This window comes from Pristis pectinata, chromosome 18 (genome assembly GCF_009764475.1).
Source record: "Pristis pectinata isolate sPriPec2 chromosome 18, sPriPec2.1.pri, whole genome shotgun sequence".
Taxonomy (NCBI): Eukaryota; Metazoa; Chordata; class Chondrichthyes; order Rhinopristiformes; family Pristidae; genus Pristis; species Pristis pectinata.
In genome coordinates, this window is record NC_067422.1 from 1,063,426 (window position 1) to 1,089,597 (window position 26,172).

The window sequence follows — 26,172 nt, forward strand, 5'->3', positions numbered from 1 at the left end:
ACTCCTTGCTGGAGGAGATGAGACTGTGTGGAGCACCACGCACCTCCTCTCTGAGGGATCTACCTCAGCCCCACAGAGGAAGTCTGGCCAGTAAACTGGCAGGAGCTGGAGGTGAAGGTCACCACCCGCTCAGGGTGCTGGACAGGACTGTGCCAAGTACAGGGACTGAGTGCTGGTCATAAACTAACTGGTGACCTCCACGCTGTGGGACGGGTTGGTCACTGTGGTCCCACCCCTGCTTTTTGGAAGCACTGGGTCTCTGCTGTGGTTCTGAGTCTCCTGATGGAGGAGGGCAGTCAGTCATCGGGTCACGACTGGGCCTTCAGATCCTCCCAGCTGGTGCCCTGGCACATTAATTCCCCTGCCATGGGCACTGCCTTCAGGAAGGGACACAACTCCTGGGGGCAAACACCAGCTGTGCTGCTCTGTGGGAGTTGCCAGTTTTTTTACCTCCCCTTTACACTGGGGAGCTGGGCTGGAGCGTGCTACATTGAGCGGTCCCACTCAGAGTCCCAGGCTGTCCGTCATATCGGATGCCTGCAGAAGCCTGTGTTCATGTCTGCTTGGAGCGTCAGAGGTTGTAGCCTCTCCTGGGACTGCCCCTAAAGTTCTGGTCACTTTGGGCCCAGTAAAGACCAAAATAAAACAAAATGGATTAGACAGAGAGTAAAACTCCACCTATGCTCTCTGTTCACACACTCCCAGAACAGGAGCTGTGGGTTTGGGAGGAGGGGTGGCCCGGGGGAGTGGGAGGTTGACTCGGACTGACCCGGGGGAAGAGGTCAGTGGGATGAATGAGGAGGGAGAAAATGATTTGTTAAGTGGTGCAGATTGGGAAGTGTGTTGAAGGGATCGCGGCCATCCTTGTACATAAGGCACTGAAAGCCAGTGTGCAGAAGCACCAAGCTCTTACAGTGGGCAATGGTGTGTTGGTCTTTGTTTGGAGCAGATTTGAGTACAGGTCCTCCCCAGCTTAGAAACAGCCGACTTGTGTACACCCTGTATGTACGATCGTTTGGGAGACTGGTGGGATGGATTTGCAGGCATCTTCTGCCGGGAGGAAACTTGGTTCCTGCTGTAACCTGGGGAAGAGCTGTATTGTATAAGAGTCTCACTGTCATATAGGACCTGGTGTGACCCCATCTGGAGTAATGTGGCCAGTGCGGGTCTCCTTATCACAGAAAGGATAGTGTTGGTGTAGAGGGATGCAGCAGAGGCTCACAGACTGGTGGGTCTGCCATACAGGAGGGATTTAGTGACCTGGATATTTAAGGGAAAACGGTGCTGAGGTCAGCCGCTCGATCCTAGCGTGTGGTTAGCAGCCTTGAGGGGCTGAATGCCTCCTGCTGCTCTTATTTTGGATGTTTCCTACATCAGGTGTGGTAGGGGCAGTGCCCCCCCCCCCCCCCCAAGGAACCTGCTGCCTTCTCTCTGACAATGAGCACACACCAACCTCTGATAATCCATCCCAACCAGACTTGTCCCATTGACGGCCAGGATTCGGTCTCCCAGACGCAACTTCCCACATCCAGCTGCTGGTGAGTCGGGAACCAGGGACTTGATATAAATTCCACTCACATTCAACGGGGTGCTCTGGCAGGACGAGGAAAGAGGAACAGTTAGTGAGATCTCTGTACAGAAACATCTGGCTGCCCCAGCCTGCTCCCTTGGCACCCTGTGGGATGGGGCTTATCACTGCAGGGGGCACCGTGGGCTCAGGGAGGGGGAAGGGGCAGAGGAGGGGGGAAGATGGGGGAGAAGGGCAAGGAAGAGTGAGGGAGGGGATGGGGATGATAGGGAATGGGTCATGGAAAATGAGGGAGGGAGGAGGGGGAGGGGAGGGAAGGTGGGGGGAGGGAGGAGGAGGAGCAGAAGGGAGTGTCTGAGGTGGGGAGATGTGGGAAGTGGAGGGGGCGAGGGTGAAGATGTTGAGGGGCCAGAGAGGGTGAGTGGGAAGGGGGCAGAGGGGGGAGGATGGGGGGGTTCCAAACTGTGTCGCACAGGTTTAGCCGACGGCTGTGCCTTTCCCACTGCTGTCCCCGGGACTGACTGTTGGAGGAGTTGGCCGGCGGCGCAGGGACCAGTGTGGACCCCAGCAGTCCCGTCCCTCCACATCACTGCAAGCGGCCGTGCTTGGGACCACCCACCCACCCACCCAGCGGGCAGCTGCTGCCACAGAAGGGAAGGTCCAGTCCGAGTGCAGGAACGGCTCCTGATGTGTGCGGTCAGTTCCCAGCCCTGCCAGTGAGGGGGGTCTGCGGCCACACCTCACATTCGCCGAGTAACCAGAGAGGGGGGTGGGGGGGCGGCACTGAGGGAGCGCCGCACTGTGGGAGGAACATCACTGAGGGAGCGCCGCACTGTGGGAGGAGCGTCGCTGAGGGAGCGCTGGATTGTCTGGTTATCTCCCGGACGGGTTGAACGGTCTCGGGAGGGTGTGTGGTTCCCTCCTCACCCTGGGGATGAATGAGGGAAACGGGCAGGGTGTTCAGGGCTGTGGGAGGTGCCCTCCCTGTCGAGTGGGGTGGGGGGAGACAGGCTGTGTGTGCCGGAGCTGTCCCACCACCCACAGATTGCTGAGCACAGTAAGCTGGTGGTGATCCGGGGCAGAGACGTCGCCTGCCGGACCCCCGCCTGCAGCTCTGTGCAGGAACTGCATTGCTGGAGCCGCCATTCGCAGTCAGGGTCAATTGCTCAGTGTGGGTCGCAGAGCATCCAGCAGCGAATCCGGCCCTCCCTGCATCTCCTGCTCTCAGAATAAAGATTCCCAGAACTAATCTAATCATCACTGCCCCTCGTTAATCACACAGCCAATTGTCATCTGCACCACCCCTCACTGACCCCCCCCCCCCATACACACACTGCCACACACAATGGGGCACACTCACGCACACACTCAGACACACACACGTCCGTTGCTAACTCGGCCTCCGGGACTCTGCAGACCCTCGGACCAGTACAACACACTGTTTTTGCTCCTTTTGAAATCTGTTGTTTGGGAAAATGAAAGTCACGGGTGGGGCATTGGAACACTGGGGCAGGGGAAAGGTGGGGAGGTGGGGGTGGCCAGGCAGCAAATGGTGGGGGTGGGGAGGGACAGACAGTGTGGTGAGGGTGGGGGGGTGGGGAGGGACAGACAGTGTGGTGGGGGTGGGGAGGGACAGAATGTGGTGAGGGGGGGTGGGGAGGGACAGTGTGGGGGGGTGGGGAGGGACAGACAGTGTGGGGGGGTGGGGAGGGACAGTGTGGTGAGGGTGGGGGGGTGGGGAGGGACAGACAGTGTGGTGAGGGTGGGGGGGGGACGGTGAGGCCATACACCCCCTGTCGCAGCATTCATTACAATCTTTTACCTCAGCACCATTTTCCAGCCGTATTCCCATATCTCCCATCCCTCGATTTCCTCAACGTCCATCCTTGGTTTTGAATGAACTCTGTGACTGACCCACAGCTCTGGGGCAGAGAATTCGAAGGTTCACCCGCCTCTGGGTGAAGGCATTTCTCACATCTGAGCCCTGAACAGCTGACCCTGTATTTTACGTGCCCCAGGTCCAAGACTCCTCCGTTAGGGCAAACATCCTCCCACATCCAGGCTACAAGCTTTGCGGAGGTCCCCTCTCATCCTTCCAAACTCTGGACCATTCAGGTCCCAGTCCGCTCAACCTTGTCTCATACAACAAACCCACAGCAAGTACATCCTCTTTTAGATAAGGAGACCACAACTGTCCACGACACTCCTGTTGTGGCCACATCGGGCCTCAGACAGTACAATTTCCTTCCTCTCGTTAGAAGGTAACAGATGAGTCGCCCTCTCAATCATCAACTTCCCTACATGTTGGCCTTCAGTGACTGTGTACAAACACACACAGGTCCCGTTGAGCATCATCACCAACCAATCCCTCACCATTTAACAAATATCCCGTTGTTCTGTTAGTGCACTAAAATGGATGACCTCCCATTTTTCCACATTATGTTCCATCGGCCACGTTCTCACTCACCCACCCTGTCCACAGGCCCTTGAGGTCTCTGTACATCCAGCTCCCTACTCGCCACCCACCTGGTTTAGTATCATCAGAAACTTGGAGATAGAACATTTGGTCCCCTCAGTCAGATCATTGATGTAGATCGTGACTGACCAGGGTCCCACCACTGACCCCTGTGGTCACACACTGGGGCCCCGCCAACGATCCTTGTGGTCACACACTGGGACCCCACCACTGACCCCTGTGATCACAGACTGGGGCCCCACCACCCACCCCTGTGGTCACACACTGGGGCCCCACCACTGACCCCTGTGGTCCCCCACCAGTCACAACCTGCCAACCTGAGAATGACCCACTGTTTCCCACACTCCGGCGTCTATGCAGTAACTGATCCAGTAAACATTCTACGCCAATATATTACCCCCAAGCGCATGAGTTCTAACTTTGTTCAAACTGAATGCACAGGCCAGCTGGTAAACAGGGAGGTCAGGCCAAGGGGCTCACGGTAAGGGTGGGGTAGGTTCTGACTATGATCAGACCATACAGTGAATGGTAAGTGTGTGGGTGAGGCATCGACGATAGGCAGACTGGGAAGCCAATGCTGGGGTGTGGGACAATGAGGATGATCAGCCAACGATGGGGTTGTGACAAAGCCTTCAGTAAGATGTTCAATGGTGTCTTCGTCACCCAGCTCACAGGAGACTGCAAAAAGTGACAGCTGGGTCATGGGCACAGGGACCCTCTCTGTCACCTCCCTCCCCGTCACCCACCACTTGGGTTGGAGTTGGACACACCTTCCATCAATGGCAATAAAACTGCATACCAGTTTAAAACTGGAATCCATTCTGCAGAACATTCCAAGGCCACACAACAGAGGGCTCACCGCCAAATGATAAGCAGAATATTTTCCAGTGCTGTGGTCATTCAGATTAGACACAACCACCCCCCTAGTGTACAGAGGAAGGGTGATACAAGTCATGTAGCAGGCATGAGAGTGCTGTCAGAGCAGATCGGGCTCCAGGGGTCTTCAGCTGGTAGTTAATTTGTCAAATCAGTCAATACTAACTCCTGAGTTGGAGAGGGAAGATCAGCCAGGGTTCCTGCTCCTCATCACTGCCCAGTGTCCCCGGGGTTAGAGAGAGGGGGAATCAGCCAGATCACTGCAACTTTAAATAGTTACAACTATGGAAATAGCATCTAAAAATAAGATGCAATTTGCAAGGATACAGAAGGCACCAACCAGTGGCAGGAGCTTTGACTTGGGGTCTGAGTAGTGTTAACATGTGGCATAAAGAGTGGAGCTGGTGGAAAACGTCGCATAGGTACATCAGCTCTAAGCTACCAGATACACTATCAATAGGAAGTAAGGACACATGGACTCTTACAGAGTCTTGGTACTGACCACCCACTGTGTACAGTTTTAATCTCATTTAATAAAGAAGGGGTTCACTAGACTGCTGCTTAGGATCGAGAGACTGAGCAGACTGGGTCTGTAGATTTTGGAAGAATAAGAAGAAATCCCACTGAAACTAATGAAACTCTCTCGGGATCAACAGGGTGATGCGAGGTCAGACTGTCAGCAGAAGTGTTCAGCTGTTTAAAACAGAGATGAGGAGAAATTTCTTTAATCAGAGAACCATGGGCAGGAGGTAGGGGGCACAGGCAGGGGGTGGGGGGCATGGGTAGGGGATGGGCAGGGAGTAGGGGGCAGGAGGACGGGGTAGGGGACTGTGGGCAGGAGGTAGGGAGCATGGGCAGGGGGTAGGGGGCAGGAGGTAGGGGGAACAGGCAGGGGGTAGGGGGCACGGGCAGGGGAACAGCAGGCGGGGGGTGGGGGCCATGGGCAGGGGGTAGGGAGCATAGGCAGGGGGTGGGGGCGCGGGCAGGGGGTAGGGGGTAGGGGGCAGTAGGTAGGGGACAGGGGTTAGGGGACCATGGGAAGGGGGTGGGGGATCGCTGGCAGGGGGTGGGGGGCCACGGGGCGGGGTATAGGGACCGCGGGGCAGGGAGAAGCACGTGAAACTGGTGCTGAGGCAGATCAGCCATTACTTGGTGAACAGTGGAAGAGGTAGCTGGCCTCCTCCTGTTCCAATGCATGCAACACCCAGCAGAGCAGAAGAAGCCCGATACTGGCACTCCAGCAGTATCCGTCGGAAGGGAAACAATTACTGTGAGGACTACAGAAGGAAGTGTTGTACAGCTCTGAGACAGATCGTCAACATGAGCAACACATTCTCCACAGCATAAACATCACTGGAGGTGGTAAAGGGAAAACAGCTATTTCTGAATTAGAGTCAAGTCTAATACCCATTACATTACCGTGCTTATTGACACAGCTGCAGACTGCTCAGGTCGGGATAGGACATATATAATGTTTGGTAAGGCTCCCTTAGCTCGAAGCATGTCGAAACTGAGAACATACTCTGGCGGGACCCTGGGAATATCAGGATGAATGGAATTTGCAAATGATGACCCAAAGGCAACGCTGTTGATGTTAGTGGCTGATTATGTCAACAGACTGGCCTTGTGAAGAAATGATTGGTTGAAACAGTCAAGACTGGATTGGAAAAATGTTTAAGCAAACTTCTGGAAAAATATGAAGAGACATTCAAGGATTCCCACAGGGGTGTCAAAGAGCACAAAGCTTATCTTCATATAAAGTCAAAGGTCCACTCAGTTCCCTGTGCAGAAACTGAGGAAGATGATCTAAACATGCATCATGCAGGTGAAGTATTGGTGACAGTGGCACAGAGTGACTGAGTGCCGCCCACAATGGTGTTACCCAAGACCGAAGAGACTCTCTGGCCCTTAAGTGATCCTTGAGAGAGCAGTAGATCATGAGGGTATCCGTAGCTGGAACTCAAAGGTTCAGCTGCCAACCTGAGTGGAAGAAAGTGTCTGCACCTCATCATCTTCCAAACTTGTGAAGATTCTGGGATTGTTCCTGTCGATTGGAGGGTAGCAAAAGTGACCACATGATTTAAGAAGATGGAAAAAGAAAGCAGTGAACTACTGACCTGTTGCCTAATGGTGGGGAAAATGCTGGATCCTACAATGAAGGATGTAATCACAGAACATCCTGAAAGAGTAATAAAGACTGAGCAGAGCCAGCACGGGCTTACAAAGAGAAAATCACATTTGACAAATCTGCTGGAGTTCTTTGACATGTCAAATCAGGAAGCAGACAAATCAGTTCACATAATTAAGGAGGCATTGAAGAAACAGGTTATGGAAGCTTGATCAAAGACCACCATGAAAAATTAATTCATTTGTCCTGGACTACAGGACAAGCCCATGCTCAACAAAACCTTATACTGTAGCTGAAAGGTTAATGAAGGGAGATTCAGAACACAGCTGAGTCTTGTCAAATCCAATTTGGAAGGGAGAGTGGAGGAAGGACAACTGAAACGGGGAGCAGAGGTTCAGCCCACACCACTGAATTCACGCACGGAGTGACCTACACATGCTTTCTCTGAGCTCCTCACAGCCACATGTTCAGGTCTGCATATCCTACAAACAACACTAAGAACCAACTGAGCACACAAGCTCAATATATTCAGCAAATAAAATATTAGCCAGTTACACATGAAATGATCCTCATCCTGAATAAACAGTGACTCTGTACAGTTACACAGTGAATGACCCTCACCCTGAATAAACAGTGACTACAGTTACACAGTGACCCTCACCCTGAATAAACAGTGACTGTACAGTTACACAGTGAATGACCCTCACCCTGAATAAACAGTGACTGTACAGTTACACAGTGACCCTCACCCTGAATAAACAGTGACTGTACAGTTACACAGTGAATGACCCTCACCCTGAATAAACAGTGACTGTACAGTTACACAGTGACCCTCACCCTGAATAAACAGTGACTGTACAGTTACACAGTGAATGACCCTCACCCTGAATAAACAGTGACTCTGCAGCTTCTGAAGCTATGTTGGGGCTGGATGTTCCCAGATCACTGAGCTAACTGTTGGAAGTGAGGATATTATTTGTAGGATATATTGTTCTCACCAATCCATCCACCAGTGCCAGGCCCAGGCCTCGAGGTCCTCTTTCTAACTTGACAGTAAACACCTCATCATCTGCTTCGTTCTTCTGAGGAGTGGGACCATCTAGAAAGGAAGGGAAAGTATATCAGTAAACATAAGCTCTGCCAATGGTTCTATCCATGTCATTGACTCTTTTACATGGCTGAGAAGTTGGAATGTGAGACAGACAAGAAATTATAATCACACATATAGAGAGAAAGGAGGGGGAAGGGAAAGAATCACAGGAAGAGGCTGAGACAGTGCGGGGACACACACAGACACACACGCACGTGCATGGACACACACATGGTCACAGTTAACATGCGAAAGGACACACAAAATAAAGACGTATTTCTACAACACCCCCATTACAATCTCAAGTACGCTACAGCCAGTGATAAGCCGAGGAGGTACAGTCACTGTTGTAATCTTGCAGATATAGCAGCTAATTTGAATACAGAAAGCTCCAACAGCAATGAATTACCAATCAATAAATAAGATGGCACGGTAGTGTAACGGTTAGCACGACGCTATTACAGCGCCAGCGATTGGGGTTCGATTCCCATCGCTGTCTGTAAGGAATTTGTACGTTCTCCCGTGTCTGTGTGGGTTTCCTCCAGGTGCTCCGGTTTCCTCCCACATTCCAAAGACATACGAGTAGGTTAATATGGGTTTAAAATGGGCGGTGTGGACTCGTTGGGCCGGAAGGGCCTGTTACCACGCTGTAAATAAAATTTTTTTAAAAAGCTTCTTATTCATTTCTGAGGATCTGGGGCTCACTGACACGGTCAGCACCTTTTGCCCATCTTGAACTGCCCTTGAGACGGTGGTGGTGAACCACCATCTCCAACTACTGCAGACCTTTGGAAGGTGCTCCACACAGTGCATTGGAGAGGGAGGTCCAGTGACAATAAAGGATTAGAGAGATACTTCCAGGTCAGGATGGTGTGTAATTTGGAGGGGAACCTGCAGGTGGTGGTGTCCACAGGCATCTACTGCCCTTGTCCTTCTTGATGGCAGAGGTTGTAAGTTTGGGAGGTGCTGTTGGAGAGTAACTGCAGGACATTTTATAGATGGTATTCACTGCAGCCACTGTGCACCAGTTACTGAGGGAATGAATGTTTTGGGAGTTGATGAGGTGCCAGTCAGTTGGGCTGCTTTGACATGGATAGTGTCAGGCTTCTGAAAGTCGTTGGGAGCTGCACTGCACTGCATTGGTGAGAAGTGTTCCATTACACTCCTTTCTTATGCCTTGTAGATGGTGGAAAGAACTTGGGGTGTCAGGAAGTGAGTTAGGATACCAGTCTCTGCTCCTGTAGCCACAGTATTTGTGGTGGTCCAGTTGAGCTTGTGGTCAATGGTGATTACCAGGATGCTGTGGATGGAGGACTCAGTGATGGTAATGCCACTGAATGTTAAGAGGACACAGTTAGATTCTCTCTTGTTGGAGATGGTAATTGCCTGGCACTTTGGTAGCCACTTATCAGCCGTACTTTAATGTTGTGCAGGTCTTGCAGCAGGCAGGCAGGGGCTGCTTCATTTGCTGAGGAGCTGTGAATAGAATGGAATGTCGTGCAGCCATCAGTGAACATCCCCACATCTAACCTTATGACAGAAGGAAGGTCATTGGTGAAGCATCTGAAGATGGCTGGGCCCCGGACACTGCCCCACAGAACTCCTGCAGTGATGCCCTGGGGCTGGGATGATTGACCTCCAACACCCACACCCACCTTCCTTTGTGTGAGGTACAACTCCAGCCAATGGAGTGTTTTCCTTTGATGCCCATTAACCTGTTCTACCGAGGCACCTTGATGCTACATTTGGTCAAAAGATGCCTTAATATCAAGAGCTGTCACTCCCACCTGTGCCTGGAATTCAGCTCTTTGGTCCAAAGCTATAATAAGGTCTGGGGCCAAGTGGTCCTGGTGCAACCCAAAGCTGTCATCGGGAAGCAGGTGATTGTTAAGTAGGTGCCACTGGACAGCACTGTCGACAATGGCTTCCATATCTTCCCAGATGAGAGCAGACTGATTGGGCAGTACTTAGTTGGATTGCTTTTATGTGGCTTCTTGTGAACAGGACATAGCTGAGCAGTTTTCCACTTTGTCTGGAACAGCTTTGCTGAAGGAGCTGACAGTCTGCAGCCCCAGCGTTACAGCTGGGGTACTGACGGCTCCCTCAGCCTTTGTTGAATCAAGTGCTCCCAGCCATTTTATGAGATCAAGTGGAGTGAATCAAATGAGGTGAAGAATGGTTTCTGCATTGATGGGGATCTCAAGAGGAAAATGAGGTGGATCATCCACTTCTGGCTAAGCATGGTTGTGAGCGCTAGCACCATGTCACATGCTGGGCCTTGCCATTGTTGTGAAAGAGGAGCCTTCTCCTCTTTTTTAGTTGTTTAAAAGTCCACCACCATTGACCACTGGATGTGGCAGGGCCACACAGATGGAGCTTTGCTCTGTTATGTTGATTTATGACACAGGGTGTAGTGACATGGGGTCAGTGTCCAGTGACACTGGGGGGGGGGGCATTGTCCAGTGACATGGGGGCAGTGTTCAGTAACAAAGGGGGCAGTGTCCAGTGACACAGGGGGAAGTGTCCATTGACACAGACAGCAGTGTCCAGTACTCCCACAGTGTCCAGTGACACAGGGGGCGGTGTCCAGAGCACGACTTGAACCTTCAACCTTCTGAGTCAAAGACCAAAGAGGACACTGGGACAGAGAAACCACATGAGAAGGTTCTTTGCCTGTCCCAAGGATTCTCAGACCTTCTGCCAACTAACAGATGGTTCTGTTTAGGTGGTGTCATTGGACACTGAGTTCTCAACAATCTCTTCCCCAGTTCCAGCCTCACTGACACCAAGCCAGAAATCTTGGAAACGGAATGGCAGAATGTTCACTGTGTGCTTGGTGCAGGAGAGTTTTGACCTGCTGATTCCTGGGATACACTGGGAGTACAGTGCACCCTGCTACAGAACAGAGACCCTCTTCCTAGCTCCGCTGCAGGCTTGAAAGCTCCAGTTCCCAGTCTGGAATGTTCAAGGGTCAACAAATGCCAGATAAGATCATTTCTGCAAAGAAAATACATTCCCAGCCTTGTGAAGAATCGAGGAGAAGATCAAAGGTGAGTGAGGCTCTGGACACACACTGTGTGTTCAGCTGTTGCTTGCTGTGCTGGCAGGAACCAGTCCAAAACAATAAGGAAGAACGTACTCCAGGGATTGACTTTCTGCAGCTCAGTCTGAACACAAACTCCTTGCAGAATGTACAGTAAAAAAACAAGCTGCTGGAGGAACTCAGCGGGTCGGGCAGCATCTGTGGAGGGAAATGGACAGTCAACGTTTCAGGTCAAGACCCTTCATCTGGTCTCGACTCGAAAAGTTAACCGTCTGCTTCCCTCCACAGATGCTGCCCGACCCACTGAGTTCCTCCAGCAGCTCATTTTTTGCGCCAGATTCCAGTATCTGCCGTCTTGTATCTCCTTGTGAATGCAATGGCTTTCGCCTCTGCCCTCAGACCTTCGCTGCCCGGCTATAGCTAGGTGTTGGGGTCCAGTCCCTTGTGCTGATAACCCTTTCACTGTGGCCAAACAGTGCCCACCTTACTCAGTAAATTATTCTTAGGGTGTGGGCATCACTGGCAAAGGCGATACACCACCCTTCGGGAAGGTGCTGGCAAACACTTTCTCTACAATACGACGTGAATGTGCTCCAGCAGTGTTGTTAAATGGTAGCTACACACACACAAATACACACACACCACACACTCTACACACACATCACACACTCTACATACACAGAGACACACACCCCACACTCTACACACACAAACACAGACACACTCACCACACACTCTACATACACAGAGACACACACATCCACACCCTGTACAAACACACCCCACACACACACACAAACGCAAACACAGACAGACCCACACGCACACACACACAGATGCCACACAGGCACACACACCGGCACCCACACACACACCGGCACCCACACACACACACCGGCACCCACACACACACACACACACCGGCACCCACACACACACACACACACACACACTGGCACCTACAGCAGCAATTATTATCATTTTATAAAGCAGGTTTACTTCAGTAGTAATGTGAACATTGCACGGAACCGGGAACAATGCATCATGAGGTGGCTATTCAGCCCACTGAGTTTGTACCAGGTCTGTTAAAGCTCTCCAATTAGCACCCCCTCCTCTGCTCCCTCCCGATACCCCAGCAATTTTCTCCCTTTTCAGAAACTGACCAGGTCCCACATGGTAGGCTGGTCCAGAAAGTTAGCTCAATGGAATCCAGGCTCAGTGAGGCAATTGGATACAGAATTGGCTTGGTGCTCGGTCAGAGGGTGGTAGCGGAGGGTTGTTTCTCAGACGGGCAGCCTGTGACCAGCCGTGTGCCGCAGGGATCGGGGCTGGGTCCACTGTTGTTTGACATCTACATTAACGATTTGGATGAGGACGTAGGTGGCACGGTTAGTAGGTTTGTGGATGAGACCAAGATTAGTGGGTGTGGTGGACAGTGAAGAGATTGTCCAATGTTACAACAGGATCTAGATCAACTGAGAAAGTGTGGAAAGGAATGACAGGTGGAATTTAACTCAGGCAAGTACAAAGTGGTGCCTTTGGGCAGTGAATGACAAGGTCTGGGGAGTGTTGTAGAACAGAGAGACCTTGAGGAACAAGGACACGGTTCCCTGAAAATGGTGACACGGGTAGACAGGGTGGTGACGAAGGCATTTGGCACGCTTGCCTTCAGCCGATGGGGCACTGAGTACAAGATTTAGGAAATCCCATTACAATTTAAGGCTTAAGGACAGCTTCTACCCCACTGTGATAAGACTATTGAACGGTTCCCTTATATAATGAGATGGACTCTGACCTCACGATCTACCTTGTTGTGACCTTGCACCTTATTGCACTGCACTTTCTCTGTAGCTGTGACACTTTACTCTGTACTGTTACTGTTTTTACCTGTACTACATCAATGCACTCTGTACTGACTCAATGTAACTGCACTGTGTAATGAATTGACCTGTACAATCAGTATGCAAGACAAGCTTTTCACTGTACTCGGTACAAGTGACAATAATAAACCAATTCCAATACCAACTGAACAAGACATTGCTTAGACCGCAGCTAGAATATTGTGTGCGGTTCTGGTCACCACACTGTAGGAAGCGGTTAAGCTGGAGAGGGGGCAGAAAACGTTCACCAGGATGTTGCTGGGACTGAAGGGCTTGAGTTATAAGGAGAGGCTAGGACTATTTTCTCTTGAGCGAAAGAGACTGATAGGTGACCTTACAGAGGTTTATAAAATAGTGTGGGGTGTAGATAAGGTGGGCGGTCACAGTCTTTCCCCAGGGTAGGGGTCTAAAACTAAAGGAGAAAGATTTAAAGGGGACCTGAGGGACAGGGTTTTCATACAGAGGTGGTGGGTGTATGGGACCAGCTGCCAGAGGAGGTGGGAGAGGTGGGTACAATTCCAATGTTTAAAAGACATTTGGACAGGTCCAGGGATATGAGGCAAACGCGGGCAGATGGGAGAAGCTCAGGATGGCACCTTGGTCATCGAGTTTGGCCAAAGGGCCTGTGTCCGAGCTGGATTACTGTACGACTGTCTAGTTCTGATTGGACGCCTCCTGTTGAATTGGTATTGGTTTCTGGTCCCGATCTCAGCAGCTTGGGGCAGAAACTGCTGGCCCTCTTCTCACCTCTGCTCTATGTGTTGATCACCCTCGCTCCATAACCCTTGGATCATCAACCCCCCCACCACCCTAAACACTTTGTCTCATTTACTGCACCTTCATAATTCTTACTGTAGGTCAGGGTTAGGGTCAGGCAGCCTCCAGCCTGCACATTCCTCCTCCGTTTCTTTGACATTCCTTTGTTGTTTTCCTCTATTTTTAATCAGTGATAATGAACTCCTGCACTGAGCTCACCAGGCAGCTCAGCAACTCGCTTCAGCCTCCTCACATCAGTGTAAACCCCTCCCATTACCGACACCAGCCGCCCCAGCGCACCTGTCTATTAACGCCACTTCCCCTGTTCCCCCCACCCTCATTTTCCCTCACACCCCTTTTGATTTTGCTCCTCACCCCTTCTCTTCCCTCTACTGAGGGAGGCAGAGAGAGAGAGAGAGAGAGAGAGAGAGAGAGAGAGAGAGAGAGAAGGGCAGAGGCGGAGAGAGGCAGAGAGAGAGAGAGGCAGAGAAAGAGAGAGGCAGAGAGAGAGAGAGAGGCAGAGAGAGAGACAGGAAGAGAGAGAGGCAGAGAGAAAGAGAGGCAGAGAGAGAGAGAGGCAGAGAGAGAGAGGCAGAGAGAGAGAGGGGGAGGCAGAGAGAGGGGGAGGCAGAGAGAGGGGGAGGCAGAGAGAGAGAGGCAGAGAGAGAGGCAGAGAGAGTGGCAGAGAGAGAGAGTGGCAGAGAGAGAGAGAGGCAGAGAGAGAGAGAGGCAGAGAGAGAGAGAGGCAGAGAGAGAGAGAGGCAGAGAGAGAGAGAGGCAGAGAGAGAGAGAGGCAGAGAGAGAGAGAGGCAGAGAGAGAGAGAGGCAGAGAGAGAGAGTGGCAGAGAGAGAGAGTGGCAGAGAGAGAGAGTGGCAGAGAGAGAGAGAGGCAGAGAGAGAGAGAGGCAGAGAGAGAGAGAGGCAGAGAGAGAGAGGCAGAGAGAGAGAGGCAGAGAGAGAGTGGCAGAGAGAGAGTGGCAGGGAGAGTGGCAGGGAGAGTGGCAGAGAGAGAGAGCGGCAGAGAGAGAGAGCGGCAGAGAGAGTGCGGCAGAGAGAGTGCGGCAGAGAGAGAGAGTGCGGCAGAGAGAGAGAGTGCGGCAGAGAGAGAGAGTGCGGCAGAGAGAGAGAGTGCGGCAGAGAGAGAGAGTGCGGCAGAGAGAGAGAGAGAGGCAGAGAGAGAGAGAGAGGCAGAGAGAGAGAGAGAGGCAGAGAGAGAGAGAGGCAGAGAGAGAGAGAGGCAGAGAGAGAGAGAGGCAGAGAGAGAGAGAGGCAGAGAGAGAGAGAGTGGCAGAGAGAGAGAGAGTGGCAGAGAGAGAGAGAGTGGCAGAGAGAGAGAGAGTGGCAGAGAGAGAGAGAGGCAGAGAGAGAGAGAGGCAGAGAGAGAGTGGCAGAGAGAGAGAGGCAGAGAGAGAGTGGCAGAGAGAGAGAGAGGCAGAGAGAGAGAGAGGCAGAGAGAGAGAGAGGCAGAGAGAGAGAGAGGCAGAGAGAGAGAGAGGCAGAGAGAGAGAGAGGCAGAGAGAGAGAGAGGCAGAGAGAGAGAGAGGCAGAGAGAGAGAGAGGCAGAGAGAGAGAGTGGCAGAGAGAGAGAGTGGCAGAGAGAGAGAGTGGCAGAGAGAGAGAGTGGCAGAGAGAGAGAGAGGCAGAGAGAGAGAGAGGCAGAGAGAGAGAGAGGCAGAGAGAGAGAGAGGCAGAGAGAGAGAGTGGCAGAGAGAGAGAGTGGCAGAGAGAGAGAGTGGCAGAGAGAGAGAGTGGCAGAGAGAGAGAGAGGCAGAGAGAGAGAGAGGCAGAGAGAGAGAGGCAGAGAGAGAGAGAGAGTGGCAGAGAGAGAGAGTGGCAGAGAGAGAGAGTGGCAGAGAGAGAGAGTGGCAGAGAGAGAGAGTGGCAGAGAGAGAGAGTGGCAGAGAGAGAGAGTGGCAGAGAGAGAGAGTGGCAGAGAGAGAGAGTGGCAGAGAGAGAGAGAGGCAGAGAGAGAGAGAGGCAGAGAGAGAGAGAGGCAGAGAGAGAGAGAGGCAGAGAGAGAGAGAGAGGCAGAGAGAGAGAGAGAGGCAGAGAGAGAGAGAGGCAGAGAGAGAGAGAGTGGCAGAGAGAGTGGCAGAGAGAGTGGCAGAGAGAGTGGCAGAGAGAGTGGCAGAGAGAGTGGCAGAGAGTGGCAGAGAGAGAGAGGCAGAGAGAGAGAGAGGCAGAGAGAGAGAGAGAGGCAGAGAGAGAGAGAGAGGCAGAGAGAGAGAGAGAGGCAGAGAGAGAGAGAGGCAGAGAGAGAGAGAGAGGCAGAGAGAGAGAGAGAGGCAGAGAGAGAGAGAGGCAGAGAGAGAGAGAGAGGCAGAGAGAGAGAGAGAGGCAGAGAGAGAGAGAGAGGCAGAGAGAGAGAGAGAGAGAGAGGCAGAGAGAGAGGGGCAGACAGAGAGAGTCGCTGATGTGGGTAACAGGAGAGAGGAAACACATAACGAGAGATAGGGAGACTCGCAGAAACCAGAAGACTATACAGGGATGGCATAAGGGACGCAAATCAAAACCAAGCAAACCGGAGACAGGCACGTACAAACATCTCTCCAGTGATCTCTCCTGTATTTTCTCTGCTTTTACCCTCCATAATTGAGCCGATTTGTTCATTGAATCTGAGGTACCACTGGCGCAGGGTACACAATCTTACCTTTCGATCTGCTGCCTTCACACGCATTGGTCTGGTCACCATTAACCATCTTGGCAGCAGCTTCCAGCGGATGGGCCTCTGTCTCACACTCAGCCAGCTCCAGGATCTGCGGGGTGTTGGGTGGGGTCAGGAGGCAGGAGGGATCCAGAGCCAGCCTCTTCTGCGTGAGCTCTTGTTGCCCTGGCAGGCTGCTCTGGAGCTCGAGGTTCTTCAGCTTGTGTGCCAGCTCAGCCTGGCAGGAGCGGAGACTGCCTGAGGCACGGCCCAGGAAGAGAGAACGGCCCATCCTGATGTCCTTCCCTCTGTACACAGGCTGCAGCTCAGGGGAGCAGCGGTGGCTGACGTTTTGGTTGGTGTGCTCCTCTCCAACATCTGCAGAGGGACTCACCCTCCCTCCTGGCACTGCTCCTAAAGTCTAAAGCAGAAAGAAGCTTACAAAGTGGGTTACAAATTCATCCACCGGATAAACTCCGAGGAATATAAGACAAGATTTGGTGACCTGACCTCAGAGTGGACGTGCTACTCCGGATTGGATTGGGTACATCCAGACTCAGGCAAATGATTCCAATGTTTAGGAGGCATTTGGACAGGCACATGAACAGGCAGGGAGTGGAGGGATACGGACCATGTGCAGGCAGACGGGATTAGTTTAAACTGGCATCATGGTCGCACAGACGCCGCAGTATGAAGGGTCTGTTCCACGTTACACGTCCAGGGGATTCACTTCTACATCTCCCACAGATTCACTGTTAGACAGCGTTCCTCCTAGTTAGTTGCAGCCTCAGGAGACACAAGAGACTACAGATGCTGGAATCCAGAGTCCTGATGCAGCCTTTCAACCCGAAACATCGACAATTCCTTTCCTCCCACAGAGGCTGCTCCAGCCGCCTCATCCACTTGCATTTGCTGCCTTCAATGAGTGTTCACTGTGTCGCCATATCCGGCCAATACGCATCGCCAAGCTCGGACATTTACCCACACATGATGGCACCCTAACCAATACAGAGCTGCCTTTCACAGCAAACAAGCTGTTCCAGCACATTTTAAAAACTAACCAGTTTGTCTCTGTTCTGGGTACATTCCAGATACTTTATATACTGTTTCTGGAACATTGATTCAATGAATAGAAGGTTCAAGTCCTCTCCGGTTTAAATCCTGCCCAGACTCCCTTTAACTTGCAGCATTTCCACAAGAGTGGATCTCAGCACTGCCCTGCACTGAGCAACACCATCACCTGAGCTATAACCTGGCAGGGCAGAGCACAGCACTAACTTTAAAGAACTGTGTGTTCTGGAACACCCTCCACGTTATGGAAATCCATCTAATATCAGATGAGATCAGATCTTTATTAGTCACATGTACATCGAAACACACAGTGAAATGCATCTTTTGCGTAGAGTGTTCTGGGGGCAGCCCGCAAGTGTCACCACGCTTCCAGTGCCAACACAGCATGCCCACAACTTCCTAACCCGTATGTCTTTGGAATGTGGGAGGAAACTGGAGCACCCGGAGGAAACCCACGCAGACACGGGGAGAACATACAAACTCCTTACAGACAGCAGCCGGATTTGAACCCGGGTCGCCAGCACTGTAAAGCGTTATGCTAACCACTATGCTACCGTGCCTGCCCGACCAGTAATATCGACCAAGGGAGGGGAACACAGCCACATGTGAGTGCAGGTGAAATAATGAGCTACAGTCAGAGTTTTCAGCAGAGCACAGATCTCCTGGCCAGCAACAGCCAACCACCGGAAACCCGCAGCCTGAATCAACAGTGACTTTGTATTCAGTAACACAGTGGTCCTCACCCTGAATAATCAGCCACTGTACAGTTACACAGTGATCCTCACCCTGAATAATCAGCCACTGTACAGTTACACAGGGAGGGATCCTCACCTTGACCAAACAGCAACTCACTACTCTGCACAGTAACACACAGAGTGACCCTCACACTGGACAACTATTGCACGGAAAGTGTTCTGCAGAACTGTACACAATCTATCCAGTAACAGAGTGATCATCGGGTAAATTTCCACAATGAATTCCCTCACAAGCTTGTTATCTTTGGCGACAGAGCAGTGGCAATGATTACCTGCTGGCACAGTGCTCTGAGTATGGCCAGGTAAATAGGTAGGTGACTCTTAAAAGTACACAGCCAGCATTGTGCTGGATTTGTGTACAATTCTGTCTTGCCAGAATCATGGAATGTGAAATGAAAATAATGTGCTATCTACAGTTTTATCACTGGCCAGTCCCCAGGACCTGGGGAGTGGGGAGTTTGTAGCGCAGGTCGGCTCCACACAGGTACACGGAGGAGGCACGTGACCTCATCTCAGTAACGCGTTCAGACGTTGAGAGAGAAATGAAGGAATGATAGGGAAATCACACCTGCTAACAAAAGGCAGTTTATTATTCTTGATGTGAGCAAGTGACAACTGCAGACCTGCAGGCTCCGGGGCCGTGAATTTATCACGACTGAATTCATTAAACTGAAAGGAATGTGGCCAGTTATCTATAAAGTCCCCAGTCTGGAATCAAGGGGCGAGAGCACCTTCAATCAATAGGTCATGAATCTAGAGCTTTGGGGAACAGGAATCGGTACAGCAGCTGATCAGGATTCGATAAGGCACAGGGATAGGAATGCAACCGAATTTTGTGACCTGTAACATGTTTACTTTATTCTGCCCTTGAGATTTTATTTGGGTTCATCTCACCATTATTTGATACATTTCATACAAATTTTCATAGTATCACTAATTGGAGAAAAAAAATATCAAAGTTTATCAAATTCTAAATTCTGAATGCAGAAAATAGACTTGTCACTGAACGCAAAGAGAGATACCTTTTCTGACCCTTAAAGCTGACCAACTTCAGGCATTTTAATATTAGTGGACATGCACTCTTTAAGATCAAGGTTAACAGGCAATGATTTCCACAGTGTATGAGATATCAGACAGTGCGCACTGACCCTGGATTCATGATCTCTGCAACCTCTGACTGACTCAGTGCTCTCCTATGATCTGAAGTACAACATTCAAACACCAGATTTAAACATCTGTACGTCAGAGCAACAGACAGCTCACCTTCTCTCGGAAGGACTACAGCCTTCATATCCAAGCTGTCACACTCCCAAGTGTGTCAGGTGAGCAAGTGATTTGGCATAATTAGACAAAGGATCGTGTGTGTCCAGGCGACACAACGTGCTCCAGTGTCAGCAGCACGTCACAATCAAAACCTCCCCCTTCCCAAATTCCATGAAAATTCCTAATGAAGCGTTGTTGAAATCAATCCAGTGGAAAAAGATATAATAATGTGGGGTGGCACAGAGGTGCAGCTCATAGGGCTGCTGCATCATGACTCCAGCGAGCGGGTTCAGTCCTGACCTCCAGTGCCATGCCCACCCGAAAATCCCCAACACTACCTTGGGCTGTGTTTCTCTTTCTCTCCCTCAATCTTGCACTAACGTTGTTATGTTTGTTTTGTTGTTTACTGTTTGTGCATGTATCATGTGTGGAATGTACTGTGTTGCTGCTGCAAAAAGCTCATTTTCATGGCATTTATACCCTGGGTATGTACGCCCATGACAACAATAAACTTGAACTTGTGGAGCCTGCAGTTTCCCTGTGACCCCGTGGATTTCTCTGAATGTTCAGGTTTCCTCCCATGTCCCAAAGGCATGCGGGCTGGTGGGTTAACTGGTCACTGTAGATTGCCCCTAGTGTGTAGGTGAGTGGTAGAATCTGGGCAAGTTGATGGGAATGTGAGAAGCTTAGAATGGGTTAGGATAGGACTAATGTATAAATGGGTGCTTGATGGATGGCTCAGACTTGATGGGCCGAAGGGCCTGTTTCCATGCTGTATCTCTCTATGAATCCAAAAACAGAGAGTGCTGGAGATACTCAGCAGGTTAGGCAGTGTCTGTGGACAGCCTTCAGCACGAGATCTAATGGAAGATCGTGAATCTGAAACTCACAGATTCTGCCTGACTCACTCAACGTTTTTAACACATTTTGCTTTTATTTCCAGTGTCCAGCATCAATAGGATTTTGCTTCTGTACTTTTGTGAAGATTGGAACTCCCCGTGGTCTCAGACAGCACCTTTGTGAACTGACAAAACCCCAGCAGTGTATGGTCACATGACTGACAGAATGGCCTACCAGAGGAGAGGTTGCAGAAGGAAAGGACACTGCAGCCATTCAGGGGCTGAGCTTTCACCACAGTGAGGGGCTTTGGTAGAGTAAGTGGGGAAGACTATTTCCTCTGAATGGGAATCAGTGATGAGGGGAACATCACATAACCAGAAAGGACATGTGGCCATTTAACCCTTCATGCCCAGGCCTATTGCTCTGAGACGGCAAACCAATTAGTCACACTTACTTCCCTTTCGTTATTTTAAAACTGTCACAGCAAGAGGGAAAAAGCTCAGAAAATTAATCTTTTCAATATTTTCTCTTAACTTGAGAACCAGGTTATTATGAAGATATTATTCAAGGTACAATTGTTGTAAGGAACCTCCAGCACCCCTGTAAGATTCCTGCAAATACACAAGCTCTCCAGCCAATGTTGTTTCCTTTGAATGCCACTGCTTGCTTACCTGTTGTGTTTGGGTCCCACTGGTATCCTCTGGCACCTCGGGCACCTGCAGCCTCTGCAGAAACTCCCTTACACACTGCAGGTGTGTGGACAGGTCCTGGCACTCAGTCATGGGCTTCCCCAGCTCAATGTGGAAGGTGTTGCAAGGCAGGATCAGGGGCGGGTGATTGTCGAAGCTTTCCAGGATGTCAGCTGTGTGCAAGAATACAGCACCATCAGTGTGTGTACTGTGCTGAAGGGGTCAATGCTGCAGCCCACCTGTCCAGTGCAAGGACAGTTCCCCACCTGCCTTCAGGAACCAAGCACCTGGGAAATGAAGGCTCAGCACCTCAATTTTACCCCACAGCGCATCCCTAGCTCCTGAAAAGGCCATACCATCTGGCAAAACACGTTGGCAGAATTTCTCCTTGTTATTTTTCAAACTTGCTGAAGATCTAAATTAAGTAAAATTGTGAGGAGGCTTCGAGGAGATGTGGACAAGCTGAATGTGTGAGCAAGAAAATGGCAAATGGAAATATGTTAAAAAATGTGAGGCCATCCACTTTGATGCACAAAACAGAAAAGCAGAGTATGTTTTCAACTGGTGAGAGATTGGAATGTTCAAAGGATGTTGGTGTCCTTGTATATAGGTCACTGATAGCCGACATGTGGATGCAGCAGGCAGCTGGGAAAGTAAATGCCTTTGAAAGTGAACGTAAAGTTGTTTTACTGAAATTATATATGGACTTGGCAAGATCATGTTGTGTACAGTTTGGTCCCCTTACCCAAGAAAGGATATACCTGCCACTGAGAAAGTGTAGCAAAGATTCAGCAGACTGGTTCCAGGGATGGCAGGTTTCCCATATTGGTATTTGTTTATTATTGTCACATGTACTGAAATACAGCAAAAGGCTTTTTTTGCGTGCCATCCAGACAAATCATTCCATACACAAGTACATAGAGGTAGTACAAAGGAAAACAGAATGCAGAATAAAAGTGTTACAGTTACAGAGAGAGTGCAGTGCAGGTAGACAAAGAAAGTGCAAGGGCCACAACGAGGTAGATTGGGAGACCAAGAGCTCATCTTTTAGCGTGTGAGAGGGTTGTTAAAGAGTCTGATAGCAGCGGGATTGGAAGCTGTCCCTGAGCCTGGGGGGACGTGTTCCCTGAGCCTGGGGGGACGTGTTCTCGGGCTTTTATATCTTCTGCCCGATGGGAGAGGGGAGAAGAGAGAATGACAGCTGTGGGAAGGTCCTTGATTACGCCGGCTGCTTTCCTGAGGCAGCAGGAAGTGTAGACAGAGTCAATGGTGGGGAGGCTGGTTTCTGTGATGAACTGGGCAGTGTTCATAACTCTCTGCAGAGCAGTTGCCATACCAAGCTGCAATGCATCTGGACAGGATGCTTTCTATAGTGCATCTGTGAAAATTGGTAAGAGTCATCGGCTACTGCCCAATGACTAATTGTGTTCATACAAGGACAAATTGAGCGGACTGGGACTGTATTCACTGGAGTTTAGAAGAATGAAGGATCTTACTGATACTGACAAAATTCTTACAGGATGTGACAGGCTGGGTGTAGGGACCAGGGGCTCATTTTGAGTATAAGGGGCAGGCCACTCAGGACTGAGATGAGCAGAAATTTCTTCACCCAAAAGATGGTGAAACCTTTGGAATTCTCTCCCCCACGAGGCTATGGAGGCTCAATCACTGAGTTGGTTCAGAACAGTGATCAGTAGATTTCTGGATATTAAGGGAATAAATTGATTTGGTGAGAGTGCTGGAAGGTGTCACTGAGGGTGAAGATTCGCCAGGATATTGATGAATGGTGGAACAGGCTTGAAGGGCTGGATTGTCTACTCCTGCTCCTGATTCTAGTGTTCTTATCTAACCGGTGCTGTCCTGGGGTTGTTTGATGCAACAATGTAGAGGGAGCTTCACTCTGTATCTAACCTGTGCCGTCCCTGCCCAGGGAGTGTGTGACGGGACAATGTAGAGGGAGCTTTACTCTGTATCTAACCTGTGCCGTCCCTGCCCAGGGAGTGTGTGACGGGACAATGTAGAGGGAGCTTTACTCTAACCTGAGCTGTATTTGCCCTTAATGATGGAAGGTGGAAGGAATGATATCACCAGAGTTCCTTTAATCTTACATACCTCCTGTATTTGTGGTTTTACACAGTTCATCTAAATTCACCAAAAGTTTGATATGATTCAGAAACTACAATGATATTGATGAATCTGCTTGTTTTGTTCCTAGTGGTTTTCCCTACACAGAAAAGTTTGATCTAGGTGGAAATGCTTCTGAAGAAACTGGTTAACTCAGTTTGCCAGATGGATCTCCCTCGGAAGATGGATGGCGTGTGATGACAGGAGGTGCACCTCCCGCACATCAGGTGGCTCATGTTGTCAGGGAAAGCAAAATCTGCTCTGCAAGCTGTCATCAGCCTTGTGGTGTACATCTGTTCTGTGTCCTGTTAATGACATCATTACAGGAAATATGCAAGATTAAAGGAACTCTCATGATATCATTCCTTGAACCTTCCAGCACAAAGTAACCTCGTGATCAGACAGCAGGTAGCACTTTGAGAGCTTGCTAGGAGCGTCATGTTTGGCAGCCTGGGCACAGGCTGGCTGGGAAAGTCCCTGACCCACCCAGCCTCCCTATCTCCCCGCCAATGGCAGAACCTGAAACGAGTTTGGGGAAACTGAATGCACTCCTTTGAATCAAACACTAAATTGACCAGATCCGACAGCAAAGTGATCATCTTGTTTCGGCCGGATGCAGGGCACCAGCATGGGAATTGGAAGGGAAAACAATGGGGTGCAGGAAGGATGTTGTGAGATAATGGCTGAGGCACAGCAACGGGAAAACAGGAACACAGCAAGGGACAGATTGCAGAAAAATAATCTTTTCAGCACCTCTGGCCAACCACAGAAGTCAGTGACACAACACAGAGTTTACAACCTAGAACAGCCAACTGAACACAGGGAGCTCAACTGTGTCTAATCCATGCTGTTGCTACCCCTTGAGTGTGTTACAGGACAGTGCAGAGGACTCTGTATCTAACCCTTGCCCTGGGATTGCGTGACATTCCCAGCCGTGTGGATCCAAACACTCCATCCGTGCAGTCAGTGGCAACACTTAGCTGAGCAACTTCACACAGGGCAAATGGAAGCCCATTTTTAATATTTACTGTGCCCTGGTCACAGCTGAGTCACATCCACCGCTGTACAGGTAGGGGTAACACAGGGAGAGCTTTACTCTGTAGCTCGTCCGTGCTGTGCCTGCCTGGAGGTGCGAGTCCAGTGCAGAAACAGTGGAGTATCACGGACACAGCACGGCTCACCTGTCCTCAGTGCTGCCTTCTGCTCCTCGGGCACTGGGCTCCACGTGGACGGGCAAGGTCGCCCTGGACTGTATTCCCTCAACATGTGGTGCAGCTGCGATGGGTTCAGACTGACAAAATCATTCCGCAGACACCTCCAGCTCGCCTGCAACAGAAAATAAACATTCAGCATGGTTACTTGTCAGGATGTGCTGACAGACAGCGGGTGGTTATGACAGCAGGAGGAGATGGTGGGAGGGGGCAGGGGTTGGAGTTGGAGCTGTGACCTGGGCTGTGCGTGCAGGTAGGAGGTTGTGGGAGCTGGGGCTGTCCATGTGGGGTTGGAGGTGATGTGGGGGTTGGGGTTGAGTCGACATATTTTGGGGTTGAGTTGATATGGAGGGTTGGGGTCGGGTCGATGTGGGGGTTTGGAGTCGATGTGGGGGGGTTGGGTCGATGTGGGGGTTTGGAGTCGATGTGGGGGGGTTGGGTCGACGTGGGGGTTTGGAGTCGGTGGGGGGGTTGGGGGGTCAATGTGGGGGTTTGGAGTTGGGTCAATGTGAGGATTTGGAGTCGATGTGGGGGGGTTGGGGTTGGGTCGACGTGGGGTTTGGAGTCAGGTCAATGTGGGGGTTTGGAGTTGGGTTGATATGGGGGTTTGGAGTCGATGTGGGGGGGTTGGGTCGACGTGGGGGTTTGGAGTCGGGTTGATGTGAGGTGGTTGGGGTTGGGTCGACGTGGGGGTTTGGAGTCGATGTGGGGGAGTTGGGGTTGGGTCGATGTGGGGGTTAGGGTCGGGTCGATATGGGGCTTTGGAGTCGATGTGGAGGGCTGGGGTCGATGTGGAGGGGTTGGGTCGCGTTGATGTGGGGGGCTGGGGTCCATGTGGAGGTTTGGGGTCGATGTGGAGGGCTGGAGTCGAGTCAATGTGGAGGGTTGGGGTCGATGTGGGGGGTTGGGGTCGACGTGGAGGGCTGGAGTCAATGTGGGGGGTCGGGTCGATATGGGGGACTGGAGTCGATGTGGGGGGGTTGGGGTTGGGTTGATGTGGAGGGCTGGGGTCGATGTGGAGGGGTTGGGGTTAGGTCGACGTGGAGGCTGGGGTCAGGTCGACGTGGGGGCTGGGGTCGATGCGGGGGGCTGGGGTGCAGGACTGGGCATGACTCTGGAGTGACATGGGCACTGAAAATGCCTCCCATTTGTTCACTGGGTGTGTTGCCACAAGCTGCAAGAACAGGATCGGAGGGGATACGGCAGCGAACGTCTGAAGGGCCTGAATGTTTCTGCAATGAGATCTGTCAATTGTTTCCTGACAACTGGATCTCTCACCTTCCTCAAAAACAATGCCGCACGCTTCCTCTGGAAATTCCAGATCCTGTTACTTCCATTCACTGTCAGCAGTAACAAAGCGAGCAAGAGAAAGAACGAAAGAGAGAGAACATGTGAGAGAGTGAGGAATGGAGAGTGAAAGCGAGGGAAAGGTACAGAGACGGGGGACAGAGGGAAAGGTACAGAGACGGGGGACGGAGACAGAGGGACAGAGACGGGGGACAGAGACAGAGGGACAGAGACGAGGAGAGATTGGGAAGAGAAAGCAGAAAAGAGAGAATGTGAGGAGAGCAAGTGGGGAGAGAAAATACGAGAGAGTGCGCACGACAGTCCGACAGTGGGACAGAGAATGAGATAAATTCTCCTGTCAGGCACTCTAGTTTTAGACTCCCCTGTCCTGGGAGAAAGATTCTGTCTATCAACCCTATCTGTACCACTCATAATGTTATAACCTCTGTAGGGTCACACCTCAGGCTCCTATGTTCCAGTGAGAATAAACCCAGCTAATCCAATCTCTCCT

At 51.0% G+C, this 26,172-nt stretch overlaps 1 protein-coding gene across 4 annotated transcripts in view; it reads right to left on the minus strand.

Moving 5' to 3' along the window:
• radil2a (Ras association and DIL domains 2a) overlaps positions 1 to 26,172 on the minus strand; it is a 68,881-nt gene that overhangs the window by 2,900 nt on the left and 39,809 nt on the right. For all 4 annotated transcript variants that reach the window (XM_052032997.1, XM_052032996.1, XM_052032998.1 and 1 more), the window contains 5 exons: positions 24,345 to 24,489; positions 21,022 to 21,212; positions 16,428 to 16,842; positions 8,007 to 8,107; positions 1,454 to 1,593 (listed from right to left, as the gene is read on the minus strand). In XM_052032997.1, coding sequence (XP_051888957.1) covers positions 1,454 to 1,593; positions 8,007 to 8,107; positions 16,428 to 16,842; positions 21,022 to 21,212; positions 24,345 to 24,489 — 992 coding nt within the window. The remainder of the gene's footprint in view (positions 1 to 1,453; positions 1,594 to 8,006; positions 8,108 to 16,427; positions 16,843 to 21,021; positions 21,213 to 24,344; positions 24,490 to 26,172) is intronic.